Source organism: Protopterus annectens, chromosome 11.part0 (genome assembly GCF_019279795.1).
Source record: "Protopterus annectens isolate FY-2018-M chromosome 11.part0, PAN1.0, whole genome shotgun sequence".
NCBI classification, from domain to species: domain Eukaryota; kingdom Metazoa; phylum Chordata; order Ceratodontiformes; family Protopteridae; genus Protopterus; species Protopterus annectens.
In genome coordinates this window covers 976078225-976097634 of record NC_056745.1, presented here as the reverse complement: position 1 = coordinate 976097634, position 19410 = coordinate 976078225, and the positions used below count along the sequence as shown (strand labels likewise).

The window sequence follows — 19410 nt, the reverse complement described above, 5'->3', positions numbered from 1 at the left end:
TTCAGTCCTGGGACCGCTCTTGTTTGGCATCTACTTCTCTGAAGTACAGGCCAACACTAAGGGACTCTGGCTAACAAAGTTTGCAGATGACTGCAAACTGGGAGCCATTATTGAATCCCCAAATTATGTGGCTATTCTACAAAAGGGCCATACAGAAACAGATGTTTGATGCCAGAGCCATGGGCTCAAGCTCAATGCCAGGAAATATATAGTTATCCCCTTTGGGAAAAAAACATGTACCCATGAATTACTACATAGGTGGCAGTACACTTAACACCGAAAGTGTGATAAGAGACTTAGGGACACAGGTGGACAATGGCCTCACCTTCGATAACCACATCGCCACAACAGTCAGGAAATCCTTCTATGTGGCACACCTCATCACAAAGGGCTTTTCATCCAGAAAAAAAGGAGGTCACTGTCCCACTGTACTCATCGCTCATTAGACCCATTATTGAACACAACGCCCCTTTTGGTATGTACCTCTCAAGATATCTGCAAAGACTGGAAAGGCCGCAAAAATAACTCATTAAAAGAATCACAGGCCTAAAGCAGATGACCTATGCTGACTATCTAAAAAACTTCACCTATACTCTGTCGCATATCGTCTACTCAGAGGCAATCTCTGCTTAACATACAAGGCCATGTCAAACCCAGAGCTATTGGACATGCTACACAAAGAAATCCCAATCCCTCAGAGACACACGCTCCAGGGATCTAAACCTTGTCATCACAATGAACAAAACATGCTGGAGGGATAGGTTCCTGACCCAGAGACTCCCCAGACTCTAGAATAGACTGCCCATACGTGTCAAGCAGAGCACCTCTTTGGCCCTCTTCAAAAGGAACCTTGATGATTGGATGGGAGATAGGAAATTCACCCCCAGGGATCACGTCAGTTGCCCTGCTAGACAGGGGTCCAGGGAAGTAAATACTGTGAGAAGAAATAGCCAGGGAATTGTTATGGCTAGGCTTGTATAGGTCCTAGGGCCAATAGCCTAGTACCAACCTCTGAACCTATGAAAAGTAGAGAAAGAAGAAAGCCATTTAACAGATTGATATCTTTCAGATAGGTAATTAGCAAACCTTAGAAATATTGTTTTGGAAAGACCCAGATAGGATATTTGAGACAGAAGTTTCTCATGTGACACTGTGTCAAAGGGTTCTGAGACTTCTAGAAAAAGCAAAATACTTTGCGTTCTAATGACTGTTTCCCAATACTTATCTGCCACCGTACTAAATCACCAAGTAATATGGTTCAAAATCACATACCATCTCACAGTAATCACTAAAGTTGGAACAAGGGAAGCATACACCTGTAGCAATACCTCATAGTCTCACTGTATGCTTCACTCTAATTGTCAAACCCTGTACCTGAACCACCAGGAAATGCAGCTTACTTCCAAAGTATTTCTAGCACTGGTGATCCAAAAACCAAGTTTCATCTCACCATTTAAACATGCTTGTGATGATGGAACGCTCGTAGGTCTGTAACTTTGTTTCGAATACTATCAGTGTTAATGGAAGTAAGGAAAGTTTTGTGGGTGCTGAATAGGCGTTAGGAGCAGAGGATGATGGAATGGATGAGGCTGAAGTGCCAGGGTTGGAATGGATGCCACCACACAGAGTGATTTTAGAGAAGAGAGGATTAGGATTAGATAGTTTTTTAAAAGTATATGGATTTATTCCAGATTATGTCAAAGTGAACTTAATGCTTAAATGTTTTACATTTGAAAAGGTGAATAGGTTGGATGTTAAATAAATTTGAGGAAATAGATATTAAGGAGGGTTTAGCCTGAGTATAGGTAGGGTGGCTGGAAGTGTGTGAGTGTGAATAAAGTAGCAGAGTACCATGGTAGGTAGTAAGGTGCCATAAATGAGTTGTGGAGACATGAAGATGCAAAACGATAGCATGACAGATAGACAGTACTATGGCATACTTAAGGGGAGTTTACAGTTGAATGAAAAGGAAAAGGTATTAAAGGAGAAGGGGAAGATGAGAGGAAAATGGATGAGAGTAGAAATGGCTTGCTGGAGATTCCAAGCAGAGTGGTCCCTTATTATGGAGATGTGGAAAAGTTAAGATTTTAATAGAGTATAGTCAGTTACAGAAATATAGACTATACCGCAGTGTGTTCAGGTGAAATTGTGAATTAAAGGAAGTATTAGGAAAATTACTAAGTAGGTGAAGAAAAAAACGTTTGTGGGTATTATGTTACCTGTCAATATTACAAAGGAAGGGTAATGTTGAAGAAGGACTTGCTGAGGTGGAAGAAGAATACAAGTATAGATTGTAAAGTTAAAAACAACAGAGAGGATTAAATTAAGTGAGAAATTAGAGAAGAAAAACTGTTGAGGGATTGTGGGATTAAGTAAATAAGGATATACAAAAGGTAAATGTAAGAAGAATTTTGTGACTGAAAACAGGGTTGGATGAGCCTTTTTCCTTACTCTCTCAGAGCATTAACATTCTGTTGAATTTTAAAGCTCCTCAAGAGATTTAAGTATTAAATATATTTTTGCTGTTATAAAAGTACATGGATCATAGTCATGTTGTACTGCTTGATTTATTTTGAGTAAAACTAACATCAAAGCAAATATGTTTGTTGTAAGTTCATTCTTGTTTATTTAACTTTATTCCTCTAAATTCCGTTCATAATTATAATTGGTTGTTTCATGTTATTTAATGTAAAATAAAATGAATTGATAAAAATGTATTTAAATAGCTTGATACACAAGATATACACACAAATCTACTTAAAACACAAATAAGCTGAATCATAAGACTACAAATTGCCCTGCTACTAATTCACTTGTTTACATAAGCTGGAAGGAAGTTAATGTTCTGTTCTGATTTATCTTTCACAGTCTGTTGAAATTCTTGGTAAGAAATACCATTTACAGCTCTGATATGCTATTTATATACTTTCAAGGTATGACATTATTATTTTTTCTTATTCTTTGCAGTTAATTTTACTTTCGGTTTTCATCAATACTTACCTAATTCATCAAAGTGCGTTTCAATTCCATTAGGTCCAGGCACTGAGCAAACCAGTCTGGCTTTCAGGAATGTGCTCCACCTATTTACCAGTGTTCTCTGCCCTCCTATGTCATTCTGGGAAATCAAAGAGCTTATTTTAGAGTGAAATGTGTTCGGACACTCTGCTGCATTACAAGTACAAACGAATGGTGTCACCATTTATATCATTGATTCAAAGGGAACACAATGGTCTCTTATTAATAACAAGAATAAATGATTATGTTTACAGAAACTCACAAAATAATCACTCTGCAAAAAAAAAAAAATAACAACTCCTAAGTTAATGTATTAAATGCACTATTTTTTTCTTAAAAATCCTACCATTTATGTAAGTTCACATACACGTTTTCTACTATACTAGAGAGATAGAATCATGTAGCTATGGTATGCTACAACACAATGCAATACAGCGCAGAAAATGCAGCACTTTTGAGAGTGATTCATCAATGAAATACAAGAGACTGCTGGAACATTTTTAGTAGATGCTTTCATGTCCAGAACATATCTTTTTAGCAAGCTTCCCCTTAAGTAACACTTGTTAAAATCAGTGTGTGTCAATGTTCACTTCCTAATGTGCCAGTCAAGGACATTCACTTTCTCTAAGACGCATCTAAGCTGCACAGAATGGATTTTGATTTAAGGCCTACTGGGGACCAGTTTTGCATGACATGACATAGTCTTAACGACTTTATTCCATGAAATATGTGGAATAATGCTTAAATGTGAGCAGTGTCACTCTTTTTAGAAACAATCTGTGATTAAATCTAGCCCTATTATATCACATTTGATTGCTACTTTTTATGATTTAAGAAGTTAATCTGTATGTATTTAGTACTTTAATGTCATATTGCAAAAAGCAATGCTAATTACAGATTGTGTATGAGCAGCTAAAAATGCTTTATGACATTATAGCAAAAAAGAAGCAAAATGGGCAGATATGAATGACTGAAAAATATGCAGAACATCAATAACCAGAACTACCAATCATGCCATAGTTGTGCATTTAAATTCATTTAGCTAATCCTACTACGTCTGCTGTTTTGACTGATTTTTCCACTAAATGTTACTGTTTTCATTGTTTGTATTGGGCTTAGTTCAGATCTGGTATAGAGGTTATGGTGAAGCAGAAGCAGTGATGGATGTGTAGTGAGAGGACACTGATTTCTACTGTTACTGGGAACTGAATCTGCTTTAGACTGATGTAAGATGCCGTCAGCTGTGCTGAGTTTATTACCACATTAGCTGTAATGGTTTGTTTGCACAAATGTAGTTTTTCCCTTAGTCATCAGTAAAAAAAAAAAACAATCTTCCTTCCTGTCTTGGGTGACTGACATCAGCCAGGTCTATGCTTTAATAGTTTGCACTGATCTATGTAAAATTACAAAGACCTGTAGCCTGCTGTACAAGCCTGCACACTAATGACTCCTACTGACTAAGTCTGAATGCATAATTGCCTTTCTTCCCATACTGTTCCCCCTCATCCTATTAATAATAAGACAGATCAGTATAAGGAAACAGCAGTCTGACCTCCCTTCCACTGAGAGCCTTTTAACACTTAATATCCTAATGCAGTGTAATAACTGCCACATGCTCACTGAAAATTAATTCTTGTTCAACAAAACTGATTCCACCTGTGAAAGGAGTAGGCACATAACTGATTTGGAGGCATCCCTCTCAGAATTTCATGCACATAGTGTGCATCATCCTGTTTCATTCTCACTCATACAAATACACCTTCACTCTATTGTGCAAAATGGTCATATGGTGATGCCATTAAGATTCCAATAAGAAAACACTAGTAAAGTGTTGTCATGCTTCTTTCTTCTTTTTTTTTATTTTCTTCTTGGTGTTTGATACACCATTGCAATTTCTACTTTCTATAATGAACAAAATCCCTCATATTCTCAGGGGTATGGTGGATGGTACTCAGTGAAGTATGGATGCATCTCCTCATCTAGCTAGTGTAATGAATATTCTGCAGCTGATTTTTTGAGTGAACATGTGAAACTGGGGGAAGTTCATTTTAATGATTTGTTTACGTATTTAACTTCCACTCATCCTTTTGAACTGTGAAACATCTAGAGTTATTAGGAGAGGTTGAGATATCCCTGCTTTCAGAGACCAAAACATATTTTGTCCATACCTCTCAACCTCTTAATGCAAGAAATCAGGACAAAGCCTAAAATAATGAGGAAACAATGGCCCGAAAATACAGACAGATTTTAAATATTACTCTTATAAACTTAGGAAGCTGCTAAAATAACAAGATTTGTGTTACCATACATTTTCTGAAGGATATGAAGTCTGAAATTCAAATATATGTCATCATTTGGTCATTATTTAATGACATCAGTCTTCCACGATTTGCCAGAAAACCACAGATTTTATAAGGAAAAGATTAAATATTTGAGGAAAAAATATGGACACTGTGAAAATCTGTACAATTGAGAGGTATGATTTTAACATTTTATTCTGCAAAAATATGTTGAACTACATTTTATAGCACATGGCTTTAGGGCTTTTAAAACTCCCATCTGCGCCATTTGATTTAGGGAACAGTGATGAAAAAGAATTTCTATGCTTTGCATAGCTGCAGCTCACCAGTGTGCATGTGAATGGATTTGTATCCTTAAACAGCAACATATGATAAAACAACCTAAAATTTAAGCGAAGATTAATACATTACATTCCCACTTACATCAGTGACTTTTTCTAATAAGATATAAGAAGTTCAATCCAAATAAATAAATAAATAACTAAATAACTAAATAACTAAATAAATAAATACATACATACATACATACATACATACATACATATATTAAATAAATAAACAAATAAATAAATAAGTGGAGAATAAATTGGTTGAATGTAAGAAAAAAAAATAAGAGAGTGAGAACAAGCACTATTCTAATAATAGGGCATGTCTTTGAAAACATGAGTGATTAACCAATAAGAATTCTGGATTTAAAACGCGTAATTCCGACAGTCACATAATGGTTTCCCATGTGACAACATCTTCTGCGTCATCTTCATCAGGGAGTTCCAGCCATAATGTTCCTGTTTGCATGAGTATGTCAATATTGGGTGAAGCAGAACGGAGTTCCATGAATTTTAATGCTAGCAATTAGCATACATACTGGAACATTAAATTGTCTTATAATGGCAAGTAACAAGATGATTTTCATCTGTATGGACAAAAGAGAAGATCTCAACAAAAAGATTATAGAAATTATTACCCACACACAGGAGGTAAAAAGTGAGTTTTTCTTCCAAATTAGTGATATTTATTGAGTTACCATCTTATATTTCACAATTAAGCAGAAGTAGTTGGTTCTACATAGAATATGGACAAAGTTCTTAATATTTCATATATTATGCTTTCATCGGCTGTATTGTCTGTTTGAAATTTGGGATTGAAATTTATTCCTACTGTGTTGCCTCAACTTTATAATATTTAGATTATTTTAAATTATGTTGAAAATTACATTTGATTTGCTATTATTCTAAGGTGGATAATAGAACAAATTAATTTGTTGCTTCAGAGTTGAATAGTAATAACTTTGAATCAGATAATTCTCTTTATTCTTGTTTTAATGAGAGTCTAGAGTATAATGCATATGAATTGTTGATACAATGATGGTTAATGCATTTAACAAGTTTATTCTTCCTTACACTAATGAGCGGCCACAGTGGAGCAGCGGTTAACGTTGTAATCTCACAACAAGAGATTCTCCTGTTTGATCCTCGGCTGGGATGCCTTCTGTGCAGAGTCTGCTTGTTCTTCCTGCGGCCTTGTGGGTTTCCTCCAAGTGCTCCGGTTTCCACCCACATCCCAAAGACATGCTGTAGGTGGATTGGACACTCTAAACTGGCCCTAGGCGTGTGTGTGTGCCTTCTGTGGAAGGTTGGGTGCCGGGCTGGTAACTCAACACCGTAAAACATTAGTGCCAATTATGAGTGGACAGGTGATCCACTTGTTGCACCCCTAACTGTGAAAAGCCGAAAGATAAAGAAAATTCTTCCTTACACTAATAAGTTCATTAAAACATTTTTGATTGCTGTTAGCAATAATTTGAATTAATTTTTTTCTAGTTTCAAAAGAGGCAAACATAGTCTTAAATATAATTTAACTAAAGAACAATGGCAGACTTTGAGAAATTTAAGTATAAATATTACTCTTTACTCTGGTAATTAAATAATCTGATAAATGTGAAAAAATGTAGTAATGAATAATGTTAATCAGTAACATTGAATGTATTTAAACCAGCTTGAGGCCAAAGAAACTTTGAAAGTATTAGTTTTATTGACTACAAACGAATGCCAGATTTTTTTCATATATCTATCACAAAGGTCATAGGTTAAGTAATTCTACTCAGTTTGATGTTGATAAAAAGTTATTTAACTCTCAAGCCAGAATAGCAACATTTTAAAATTTACCTAAAATTCATAAAAAATTATTTGACCTTCCTGGCAGACCTATAGTTTCAAGACAAGACATACTATTTTGCAATTTAGGACAGATTGTTTGTTCTTTGAATAAAAATTGTAGAGAAGTTATTGTCTTTTATAATACATTACTCATCTTTTTCAAAAAATGTTCAGTATTAAATGAGGTAAAGACATGTACTGGTTGATTGTTGGTGCTCTTATCTTATATACTATAGGTTCATAGGTAGGTACTAGGCTATCGGCCCTGGGGCCTATACAAACCAGGCCAAAAAGGTACCCTGGCTTTTGCACCCAAGAAAATTATTTTCCTGTGCCACTGTCGAGCAGAGCCACAGAGGTGATCCCCGGGGTGAATTTCCTATTTCCCATCCAATCATCAAGATTTTTCTTGAAGAGTGCTAATGGGAGCTTGGTTTGATATAGATAGGTAGTTTATTCCAGAGTATGGGAAGTCTCTGGGACAGGAATCTATCCATCCGCAAGTTCTGTTTATTGTGGTGACAAGGTTTAGGTCCCTAGCGCATGTAGCTCAGAGGGATTGGGATTTCTTTAAGTGGAGCATGTCCAACAGCTCTGGGTTTGACATAGCTTTCTATGTTAGGCAGAGATCATCTCTGAGTAGGCGATATGTGATGGAGTAAAGCTGGAATTTTTTGAGACGGTCTGCGTAGGGCATCTGTTTAAGGCAGGTAATCCTCTTTGTGAGGTATTTCTGCGACCTTGCCAGTTGTTGTAGGTGTCTTGTGAGGTACATACTAAAAGGGGCATTGTACTCTATAATGGGTCTAATGAGTGATGAGTAGAGGGGAACAATGACCTTTTTTTTTTTGGATGAGAAACCTTTTGTGATGAGGTGTGCCATGTAGAAGGATTTCCTGACTACTGTGGTGATGTGATTATCAAAGGAGAGACTACTGTCCGCCTGTGTCCCAAGGTCTCTTATCACACTTTAGGTGTTAAGTATACTACTGCCTATGTTGTAGTTCATGGGTACAGAGTTTTTACCAAAGGGGATGACAATGCACTTTTTGGCACTGTGCTTGAGGCCATGGCTTTGACACCAGGCATCTGTCTCAGTGAGGCCCTTTTGTAGGATGTCCACACCATTAAGAGTTTCAATTATGGCTCCTAGTTTGCAGTCATCTGCAACTTCATTAGCCAAAGACCTTCTGTGTTAGTCTGTACTTCAGAGAAGTAGATACCAAACAGGAAAGGACCCAGGACTGAACCCTGTGGTACTCCACTTGTCACTGGTCTGAAGTCAGATTTGGAGTCTGCTACTTTCACAGCGTGGGATCTGTCAGTGAGCCAGTTGGCAACCCATTGTGTGACATAGGGATTTATACTTAGTTTAGTGAGTTTATCTATAATTCTAGAGTAGGGGATGGTGTTGAAAGTCTTGGCAAGATCTAGATAGGCTGTGTGAACCACCTTACCCTTGTCTACGGCTTTGGTGACTGCTTCAAAGAAGTCTCTCAGGTTTAGGAGACATGATCTGCCTTTCACAAACCCGAACTGGGTGGGGTCCAGAGTTTGGAGATTACCAATGTCTTTGTTTATAAGTTCCATGATGATGCATTCCATGGCCTTGCAGACCAGGCTCGTCAGACTAATGGGGCGGTAGTTCCCGGGGTCTGTGGTGGCTCCCCCCTTGTGGAGTGGGATAACCGTCACTGTGCGCCATTCAGCAGGCACAAAGCCTGAGTTGAGTCTATGATTGAATATGGTACTTAGGTGGGGTGCCAGTTCGTTCTGTAGTTCATGTAGAACACAGCCTGGGATGTTGTCTGGTCCCATGGATGCTGTGTTCTTGGCTTTGGAGAGTGTGGTTTTTACCTGTGCAACCATAATTACAGGAACTTTGCATTCTTCCGGTATAGAGATGGGCTCTTTAGGGGGTGAGAGTGGGGTAAAGTTAGCACTAAACCTATCTGCCAGGATGTTGGCAATATCAGTTGGGTCTGTATATTTAGTGCCATTGTGCTGTAATTGAGAGCAGATCTGAGTGTTGCCATTGAGATTCTTGACATAGCTACAGAATGCTTTGTGGTTGTCTTTAGAATCAGTGGTGATTTTATTTTTGTAACTAGCTTTGGAGGATTTTATTAGGGATCATAGCTTCTTACTGAGGCTGACCAGGTAGCTCCTCCACTCATGGGATTTTATTCTCTTTTGCAACAGTTTCTTCCTTCTATGTACAGTTTGTTTATGGCAGAGGACCACCAGATAGGCTTCCTTTTTTGGAGGATAGCATCTTGGTTCTGTTTGGGATAGCACTATCCATGCACTCACGTAAGTGCTTATAAAGTGCAACTGTGTAGAATTCAGTAGTCATAACTTTATTGTCCATCTGCATGGGTGTCATGAAGTTCACCACTTCTGTCTTAAGAAGCATGAAGGTGGCTTTTGAGAAATGTTTTACCATGGTTTCCTTAATGGGGGGTGGGGGCAGGCTGTGGATATCTAGGGTAATTAGCTTATGGTTGGATTGGACCAATGAGGTGCTGAGTTCAAGTGTGGAACACCGGTCACTCATGTTGGTAATGACAAGATCTAGGATATTGTTCCCCCTGGTGGGGGTGTGGATAAGTTGATCCAGGGCATTGGAGTTTATGAATTCCAGAAAGTGTTGAGCAAAGGAGTTGGTACATGAATAGTTTTCCCAGTTAATGGTGGGGTAGTTGAAATCGCTCATTATTAGGGTGTTTGGTTGAACCTAATATTTTCCAGTACATCAAGAAAAGAGGAGTGCGAATCCTGGGGCATGGTGGGTGATCTGTAGCAAGCTACAATTTGGATTGCAGTTTTGCCCAGAGTTAGTTTCACTTGGATAACCTCGTCTGCATTATGCTGAGCAACTATCCTGGAGGTGTGGATATCCTTAATGAATATGGACACACCTCCACCTTTGATGTTCCTGTCCAGGTTACATGGCCGAAAAGTGTGGTATGATTTATAGCCTGGTAGTGCAGGTGTGCTCTCTGGAGCCTTAAACCACGTCTCAGTCACTGCACAGATATCGATGTTCTCCATTTTAAGGAGTGCCTCGAGTGAGTGCATTTTGATATTTAGACTTCTAGCATTGAGTAGCATCACCCTCAGTTTTTGCTTGCCTGTTCCTGTTATGGTGGTGAATTTGTCATTTGAACCTTGCCTAAAAAAAGCACTATATGGGGCAGCAAGAACCTTAGCCAGTATCCGGAATCCCAGGGTTGACAGGTGCAGGCCATCTCTGTCAAAGTATCGTGGACTGTCGACCATGTCATCCCAGGCAGACAGATACTGGATCCCTTTAGAATGGCACCAGAAGCTTAGCCAATTGTTGAAGTCGATCATTTTGTCCTTGTACTGTGGCATCATTCTGGGTGATGGCAAAATGCTATTCAGGGCTAGGGTCATACCTGCCTGGGCTACAAGATCAGAGAGCTCTTCCATGTCTCTTTTCATGTAGTCCAGGGAGGTACATCTCAGGTCATTCACACCAACATGGAGTCATATTTGTACTTGTTGTGGAGTGACCTGAGTGCGTGGGTTATGTGGCAGATCCTGGCACCTGACAGGCAGCTGACAGTAACCTTTTCCTTGTTTAGCCTGGTGAGTGGGATATCAGTGTGCCTGACTATAGAGTCACCTATGACTAGTGTGTTGGGTGCCTTATTGGCTGTGATTGAGTGGCACACTGAGTCTGTGGGCTATGTGTCATTTGGGTTGTGTTAGAGGATGGAGGTTGCTTGCATTTCTGCTTTGGAGGTCTCTGTTGTTTAGATAGATTATTATTGAGAGCCTCTGCAAATGTTTTTGTGTTACTATGTGTAGATTTTGGTGTAGATTTAGTGAGACTATGTGATGAGTGTGGTGTGGTGCAAGTGTTTACCTTCTCCTCTTGACAGTCAAGTTCAGTCTTGATTGGAGAGAGCTTTACCTCCAGTTTGGCTAGATAAGTGCATCTCTCGCAGGTTGTAGTGTTGGGTGGTAGGAGGAGAGGGTTATCCGTGTACATGAGGCAATTTCTACATTGCCCCAAGATGCCCAGATTCATCAGATAGACAGGAGAGAATACTGGGAGCTGACCCTTGGACATGCCTAAATAAAAAACTATTTTCCTCTAGATAAGTGAGGAACATGAGTACAAGAGCTGTTTTTATCTAAGCAAGTGAGGAAAGTAGGTACCAAAACTGTTTTCCTCTAAGTAATGAGGAAGGTTGAGTGCTGTAGTAATTAGTATATTTAGTGCAAGTTCTGAACAAGTGCTGATCATGAATAAGCAAATTCAAGTGCTAAAACTAAGAATCTGTATCTGGACTAAACTAGTTACAGGAAAGGGAGGAAACAAGTGAAAATGCGAGCTTTTAAATCAGAAAGCTGAGAGAGATGGAAAAACTGCCCAAACGGCCAATAACTACAATTTCTGGGCAAGAACCACTCCTTATGTGGTAGATAGGTTACCTAGTGCTTACCACTCCCACTGATAAGCTAGAAGGCTTCCCTCTAACACAGAAAGCTTGAGGGGGCTCAGAAGCTTACATACAGTCCAGGATACAGCAAATCTGAATCTGGACTACACTAGTTACAGGAAAGTTTTTTTTTTTTTTAATATATATATATATATATATATATATAGAGAGAGAGAGAGAGAGAGCAGTAAAAACAATTCAAATGCAGTGCAAGCTAGCAGACTTGAGTATGTAGGAATGTTAGACCAAACAGTTTAACAAATGCAATTAAATTAAAGATGACTAAAAACAAGTGCAGAAGGAGTCTATTAGGTAGAACAAGGTAAAGAGATGGGTCTGGGGGGAGTGTCCAAGATCAAATCTACAGTGGGGGCGGGCAACTGCAAAAGCCTCCAAATTTAACAACAAGACAGGAATAGAGGGTGGGTATGGGAAAACCATCACCTTCAGCTGAGATCTGAAAAACTATACAGTGAAGCAAAAATAACAGTGCACAACTCTGAAGTCAGCCAGCAATGATATAAAATTAGTCAAACAACAATTACCAGTACACAACTCTGAAGTGCCAGAAAAATATACTCAGCTCTGTATATCTCCAGATAGCTTGAAGAGCACTCTGTCAGGACACAGGAAGGCTCCAGCAATGATATGCAGGCTGTTATACTAAGAGGGTCTAATTTTATGCAAGTAATCCTTGAGATAGTCAGATAACACACAGGATGTAAAACCAGTTATACCAAATTAAGACACAGAGAAATAGGGGGGGGGAAAACACCTTCAGTGGAGATCTGAAAAACTATACAGTGAAGCAAAAATAACAGTGCACAACTCTGAAGTCAGCCAGCAATGATATAAAATTAGTCAAACAACAATTACCAGTACACAACTCTGAAGTGCCAGAAAAATATACTCAGCTCTGTATATCTCCAGACAGTTTGAAAAGCACTTTGTCAGGACACAGGAAGGCTCCAGCAATGATATGCAGGCTGTTATACTAAGAGGGTCTTATTTTATGCAAGTAATCCTTGAGATAGTCAGATAACACACAGGATGTAAAACCAGTTACACCAACTTAAGACACAGAGAAATAGGGGGAGGGGGGGAAACACCTTCAGCGGAGATCTGAAAAACTATACAGTAAAGCAAAAATAGCAGTGCACAACTCTGAAGTCAGCCAGCAATGATATAAAATTAGTCAAAGAACAATTACCAGTACACAACCCTGAAGTGCCAGAAAAATATTCTCAGCTCTGTATATCTCCAGATAGTTTGATAAGCACTCTGTCAGGACACAGGAATGCTACAGCAATGATATGCAGGTTGTTATATTAAGGGGGTCTAATCTTATGCAAGTAATCTTTGAGAAAGTCAGATAACACACAGGATGTAAAACCAGTTATACCAACTTAAGACACAGAGAAATAGGGTGAGGGTGGAAAAAACACCTTCAGCAGAAATCTCAAAAACTATACAGTGAAGCAAAAATAACAGTGCACAACTCTGAAGTCAGCCAGCAATGATATAAAATTAGTTAAACATCAATTACCAGTACACAACTCTGAAGTGCCAGAAAAATATACTCAGCTCTGTATATCTCCAGATAGTTTGATACAATGATATGCAGGCTGTTATACTAAGAAGGTCTAATCTTATGCAAGTAATCTTTGAGATAGATAACACAGAAGGCTCCAGCAATGATATGCAGGCTGTTATACTAAGAGGGTCTAATTTTATGCAAGTAATCCTTGAGATAGTCAGATAACACACAGGATGTAAAACCAGTTATACCAACTTAAGATACAGAGAAATACAATAATATAAAATTAGTCAAACAATTACCAGTACACAACTCTGAAGAAGTGAAAAAAAAATATAGCTCTGTATATATCTCCAGATAGTTTGAAGCACCTCAGTCACAGGAAGGCTAATCCTTGAGATAGTCAGATAGCACACAGGATGTAAAACAAGTTATAAACAAGAACAGACAGAGAGGAAATGAGATCTGAAAAACTATACAGTAAAGCAAAAATAGCAGTGCACAACTCTGAAGTCAGCCAGCAATGATATAAAATTAGTCAAAGAACAATTACCAGTACACAACCCTGAAGTGCCAGAAAAATATTCTCAGCTCTGTATATCTCCAGATAGTTTGATAAGCACTCTGTCAGGACACAGGAATGCTCCAGCAATGATATGCAGGTTGTTATATTAAGGGGGTCTAATCTTATGCAAGTAATCTTTGAGAAAGTCAGATAACACACAGGATGTAAAACCAGTTATACCAACTTAAGACACAGAGAAATAGGGTGAGGGTGGAAAAAACACCTTCAGCAGAAATCTCAAAAACTATACAGTGAAGAAAAATAACAGTGCACAACTCTGAAGTCAGCCAGCAATGATATAAAATTAGTTAAACATCAATTACCAGTACACAACTCTGAAGTGCCAGAAAAATATACTCAGCTCTGTATATCTCCAGATAGTTTGATAAGCACTCTGTCAGGACACAGGAATGCTCCAGCAATGATATGCAGGCTGTTATACTAAGAAGGTCTAATCTTATGCAAGTAATCTTTGAGATAGTCAGATAACACACAGGATGTAAAACCAGTTACATCAACTTAAGACACAGAGAAATAGGGGGATGGGGGAAAACACCTTCAGCGGAGATCTGAAAAACTATACAGTGAAGCAAAAATAACAGTGTACAACTCTGAAGTCAGCCAGCAATAATATAAAATTAGTCAAACAATTACCAGTACACAACTCTGAAGTGCCAGAAAAATATACTCAGCTCTGTATATCTCCAGATAGTTTGAAGAGCACTCTGTCAGGACACAGGAAGGCTTTAGCAATGATATGCAGGCTGTTATACTAAGAGGGTCTAATTTTATGCAAGTAATCCTTGAGATAGTCAGATAACACACAGGATGTAAAACCAGTTATACCAACTTAAGACACAGAGAAATAGGGGGAGGGGGGAAAACACCTTCAGTGGAGATCTGAAAAACTATACAGTAAAGCAAAAATAACAGTGCACAACTCTGAAGTCAGCCAGCAATGATATCAAATTAGTCAAACAATTACCAGTACACAACTCTGAAGTGCCAGAAAAATATACTCAGCTCTGTATATCTCCAGATAGTTTGCAGAGCACTCTGTCAGGACACAGGAAGGCTTTAGCAATGATATGCAGGCTGTTATACTAAGAGGGTCTAATTTTATGCAAGTAATCCTTGAGATAGTCAGATAACACACAGGATGTAAAACCAGTTATAACAACTTAAGACACAGAGAAATAGGGTGAGGGGGGGAAACACCTTCAGTGGAGATCTGAAAAACTACACAGTGAAGCAAAAATAGCAGTGCACAACTCTGAAGTCAGCCAGCAATAATATAAAATTAGTCAAACAACAATTACCAGTACACAACTCTGAAGTGCCAGAAAAATATACTCAGCTCTGTATATCTCCAGACAGTTTGAAAAGCACTTTGTCAGGACACAGGAAGGCTCCAGCAATGATATGCAGGCTGTTATACTAAGAGGGTCTAATTTTATGCAAGTAATCCTTGAGATAGTCAGATAACACACAGGATGTAAAACCAGTTACACCAACTTAAGACACAGAGAAATAGGGGGAGGGGGGAAAACACCTTCAGCGGAGATCTGAAAAACTATACAGTAAAGCAAAAATAACAGTGCACAACTCTGAAGTCAGCCAGCAATGATATAAAATTAGTCAAAGAACAATTACCAGTACACAACCCTGAAGTGCCAGAAAAATATTCTTAGCTCTGTATATCTCCAGATAGTTTGATAAGCACTCTGTCAGGACACAGGAATGCTCCAGCAATGATATGCAGGTTGTTATACTAAGAGGGTCTAATCTTATGCAAGTAATCTTTGAGATAGTCAGATAACACACAGGATGTAAAACCAGTTATACCAACTTAAGACACAGAGAAATAGGGTGAGGGTGGAAAAAACACCTTCAGCAGAGCAAGATCTCAAAAACTATGCAGTGAAGCAAAAATAACAGTGCACAACTCTGAAGTCAGCCAGCAATGATATAAAATTAGTTAAACAACAATTACCAGTACACAACTCTGAAGTGCCAGAAAAATATACTCAGCTCTGTATATCTCCAGATAGTTTGATAATCACTCTGTCAGGACACAGGAATGCTCCAGCAATGACATGCAAAAAGCAAGTATGAAAATTGATATGGCATTGAATATATTTTCGAGTTTCTGGAAGATAATCCCAAAAATTAATATTTGATTTAATTACTTTAGGTTTGTTTGAGGAATATTATTTTATATTTAAAGAATACATTTTTTGTTTGCAATGTAAAAGGAACAGCTACGGGAGCATCTCTTGCTTCTGACAATGCTTGTTTGTTCATATTTTTATTTGAGAGAGAATGCCATTACACTAATCAATTTTATAAAGAGCAGATATTGTATTATTTTTGCTTTACAGATGATTTAATTTTTATTTGTAAAGGGGATTTTAATGCAGTACCAGACTGTATTAAGAAAAGTAATATATATATATATATATATATATATATATATATATATATATATATATATATATATATATATATATATATATATACATATATATATATTGAATTTTATCTTACTTATAATAAACGGATTACACTGATTACTTAGATGTTACCTTAATACTGCTTATCCTTTTAAAACTGATTATTTGGATGTTTCCTTAATGGGTCAGGATTAGTTTGACAGTTTCTAGATTGTATCATAAACCTAGCAGTTCTAGGTTTCATCTAGAACATTTTATATCCTCTCCCCTAATGGGGAATTTCTTAGAGCTAGAAGGTTATGTTCTGTAACAGAGGATTTTTATAGGAATATTTTATATTAATGGAAATGTTTCTTTGCATAGAGTATTCAGTTAGTGATATTTTATCTGCCTATTGACAAGTAGGTAGTGTTTCTAGAATGGAATTGTTGACCTCACAAAAAGAATAAATAAAATAGATACATTTTTTAATGAAACAAATAAAAGATATATAGTATGTGTTTTACTGTCTAATGTTTTATTGGAAGATATAAAATCTATTATATGTAGAAATTGGGGGATTATTCATATGGATTCTGCATTAAATACATTTTTAAACAAGTTCCTTTATTTTACATTACAAGAACAAATATTTAGCGGATTATCTTGCTAATGGGTAATATTTTATGACATTTTCTATTAAAAGAATTAATGAGCATAAGGACACAGACCCCTGTTATGGATGTACAGCTTGCCATTTAATTTTTAAAATAAAATGTCGTTATTAATAATGTTAAACTGAATGTATAGGGCACATATTGCTGCACAAATTGTTCAGTTATTTATGTTATTAAGTGCCCATGTAGTTTTCAATTTTGGATCAAATTGATTATAATGTTAATAGTGATTTGGTTATAAAAGAAATATAATTTTTTATATAAAGAAATATCTGGTATGTTAAGAGCCTTTCAAATAATCTTTTCCTAGAAGTATAACTATGACATGATAATAATCCATGCTGGAGTGAACTATCTGGCACGAATACTCATGAAAGACTCTAGAAGGACTTGCTGGTACTTCCATCAAGGATAAGTCTGGCCTTAAGTGGTATCCTCCCCTCTCTAAAAATGATGCATAGATGCAGCGCAAAGATAACTGGTTTCAAAAAATGGCAAAGTAGCTGTTGTCATTCCAGAGGGATCGAATATGTGTCTCCCTGGAATTAGATGCTCAACAATTCTATATGGCTTGCCAAGGATAGTCTACAACACTCATTTAAGAGCTGCAGCATACTGGCCAAAGCCTTTGTTACCTCCACTATGACTTTTTCAATCAGCATTCATCTAATGAACATTGCAATCTAATGAACAATTCATATCATAAACTAGACAACATGAGGGTTGCCCTTCTCAATGTTAGGAGTCTTTGATAATCAAGTGCCAGATCTGGAGGCACGTCTTCATTGAGAAAGAGTTCATATTTATTTATTGACTGAGAGACTGCTCAAATGCAGACAGTGCATGCCCTCTGTGCCTAGATTATGTGCACATCATACCTTCCAGCCCACTGGAAATGGCAGTGGTATTACAACCTTTTCAAAGTGATACCCAATGACCACCTGAGTGAGCTCAGCGTGCTCCAGTTTCCACTCAGTAAGTTGTACCTTCAACTTCTACTTGCTTGTTACATCTCCCTTCCTTGTCCTCACATGACCATGATAATTTCCTAGCATTCTCATAAAACGTCTCTAATCCTTAATGACTTCAACCACCTCTCAATAGACTGGAGCACTTATACTTCTAAACCTTTGGTATGAACAATGTTTTGTTGGTTGAAATTGGAATTCCTTTGTTCAAATTGTCTATAACCCTATCAGAACCTGAAATATCCAGGACTTAATGCTCACTCCAGTCTGATCCCTGACCACGGTTGGTCCTTTAGATGTTAAGTCTAATCCCCAACCAATTACCTTTACACTCAGATCATCATGACCCATGGTTACCAACACTACCATTTTTAGAGATTGAAAAGAAACTAACCTTTTACAACTGCATCACAGCATCATAAAATTCTCCCATGATAACCCCAAAATGGAAGCAGGATATACAGTCACCTATGCCAGGGATTTTTATACTCCTTTAGACAAATGCAATGATAGAGATGTCCCCATCAGGATCAAAAACAGAGATACATTCAATAACAACATCCCAGTGGTTGGTACATTTAAACACACATTACAATAGATGTAAGAAGCTGTTTAGAACTTCTCATCACAATGGGAATATAAAACACTTCACCAAGAATCTGATGCCAGTAATTAAGATCAGAAAAACCTCACATGAACCTAGGCTTTCTTCTGATGCTAAGGATAGTTATAAGTCCTTCTTCACATTGTTGCTCAGAACGTATCTATAATTTTACATCATATTAAAATCCTAAAAGCATCACTGAAATATTTATTATTTGTCCACTATTTATGTTAAATAATCTTTTGCTTAAGATTTATTAAGGATTGCTTGTCTCTGATACTTGCATGTATCTGATTTGTGCACTAAGAGGTTGAGAGATTGTTTTAGTTTTGCTTTGTTTTTTTTTTGTTTGTTTGTTTCCTTTAATCAAAGTTAGGTGAGATTAACAAGACAAAGCAGCTTTAATTGTTTAGGGTAGGGGTGGGGCCTGTTTAGGGGTAAAAGGAATGTACCCTCTGGCCATTTGCTCAATTACCCATCTTGATTTGGAGGACTAATATGCAATTAAGTGCAATAAGTTGGAATACTTGTGCCTATTGTTAACTGAAACAAAGTAGAAATTATATGCCTCTCAACTGTCTCTGATTTTACAGAATGTCCTTGATTTAGCATATGTTTTTTGGCCTGTCCCTCATCAAATTTGTGGCTTCTGACAAATTATTGAGGATTGTAGTCAGTGAC

General features: G+C 37.5%; 1 protein-coding gene across 1 annotated transcript in view; it reads right to left on the bottom strand.

The window, feature by feature from the left end:
• The window catches only part of SEMA3E (semaphorin 3E), a 949587-nt gene that overhangs the window by 158123 nt on the left and 772054 nt on the right, over nucleotides 1-19410 (bottom strand). The window contains exon 8 of the mRNA XM_044088353.1: nucleotides 3001-3115. Within this exon, the coding sequence (XP_043944288.1) occupies nucleotides 3001-3115 (115 nt within the window). The remainder of the gene's footprint in view (nucleotides 1-3000; nucleotides 3116-19410) is intronic.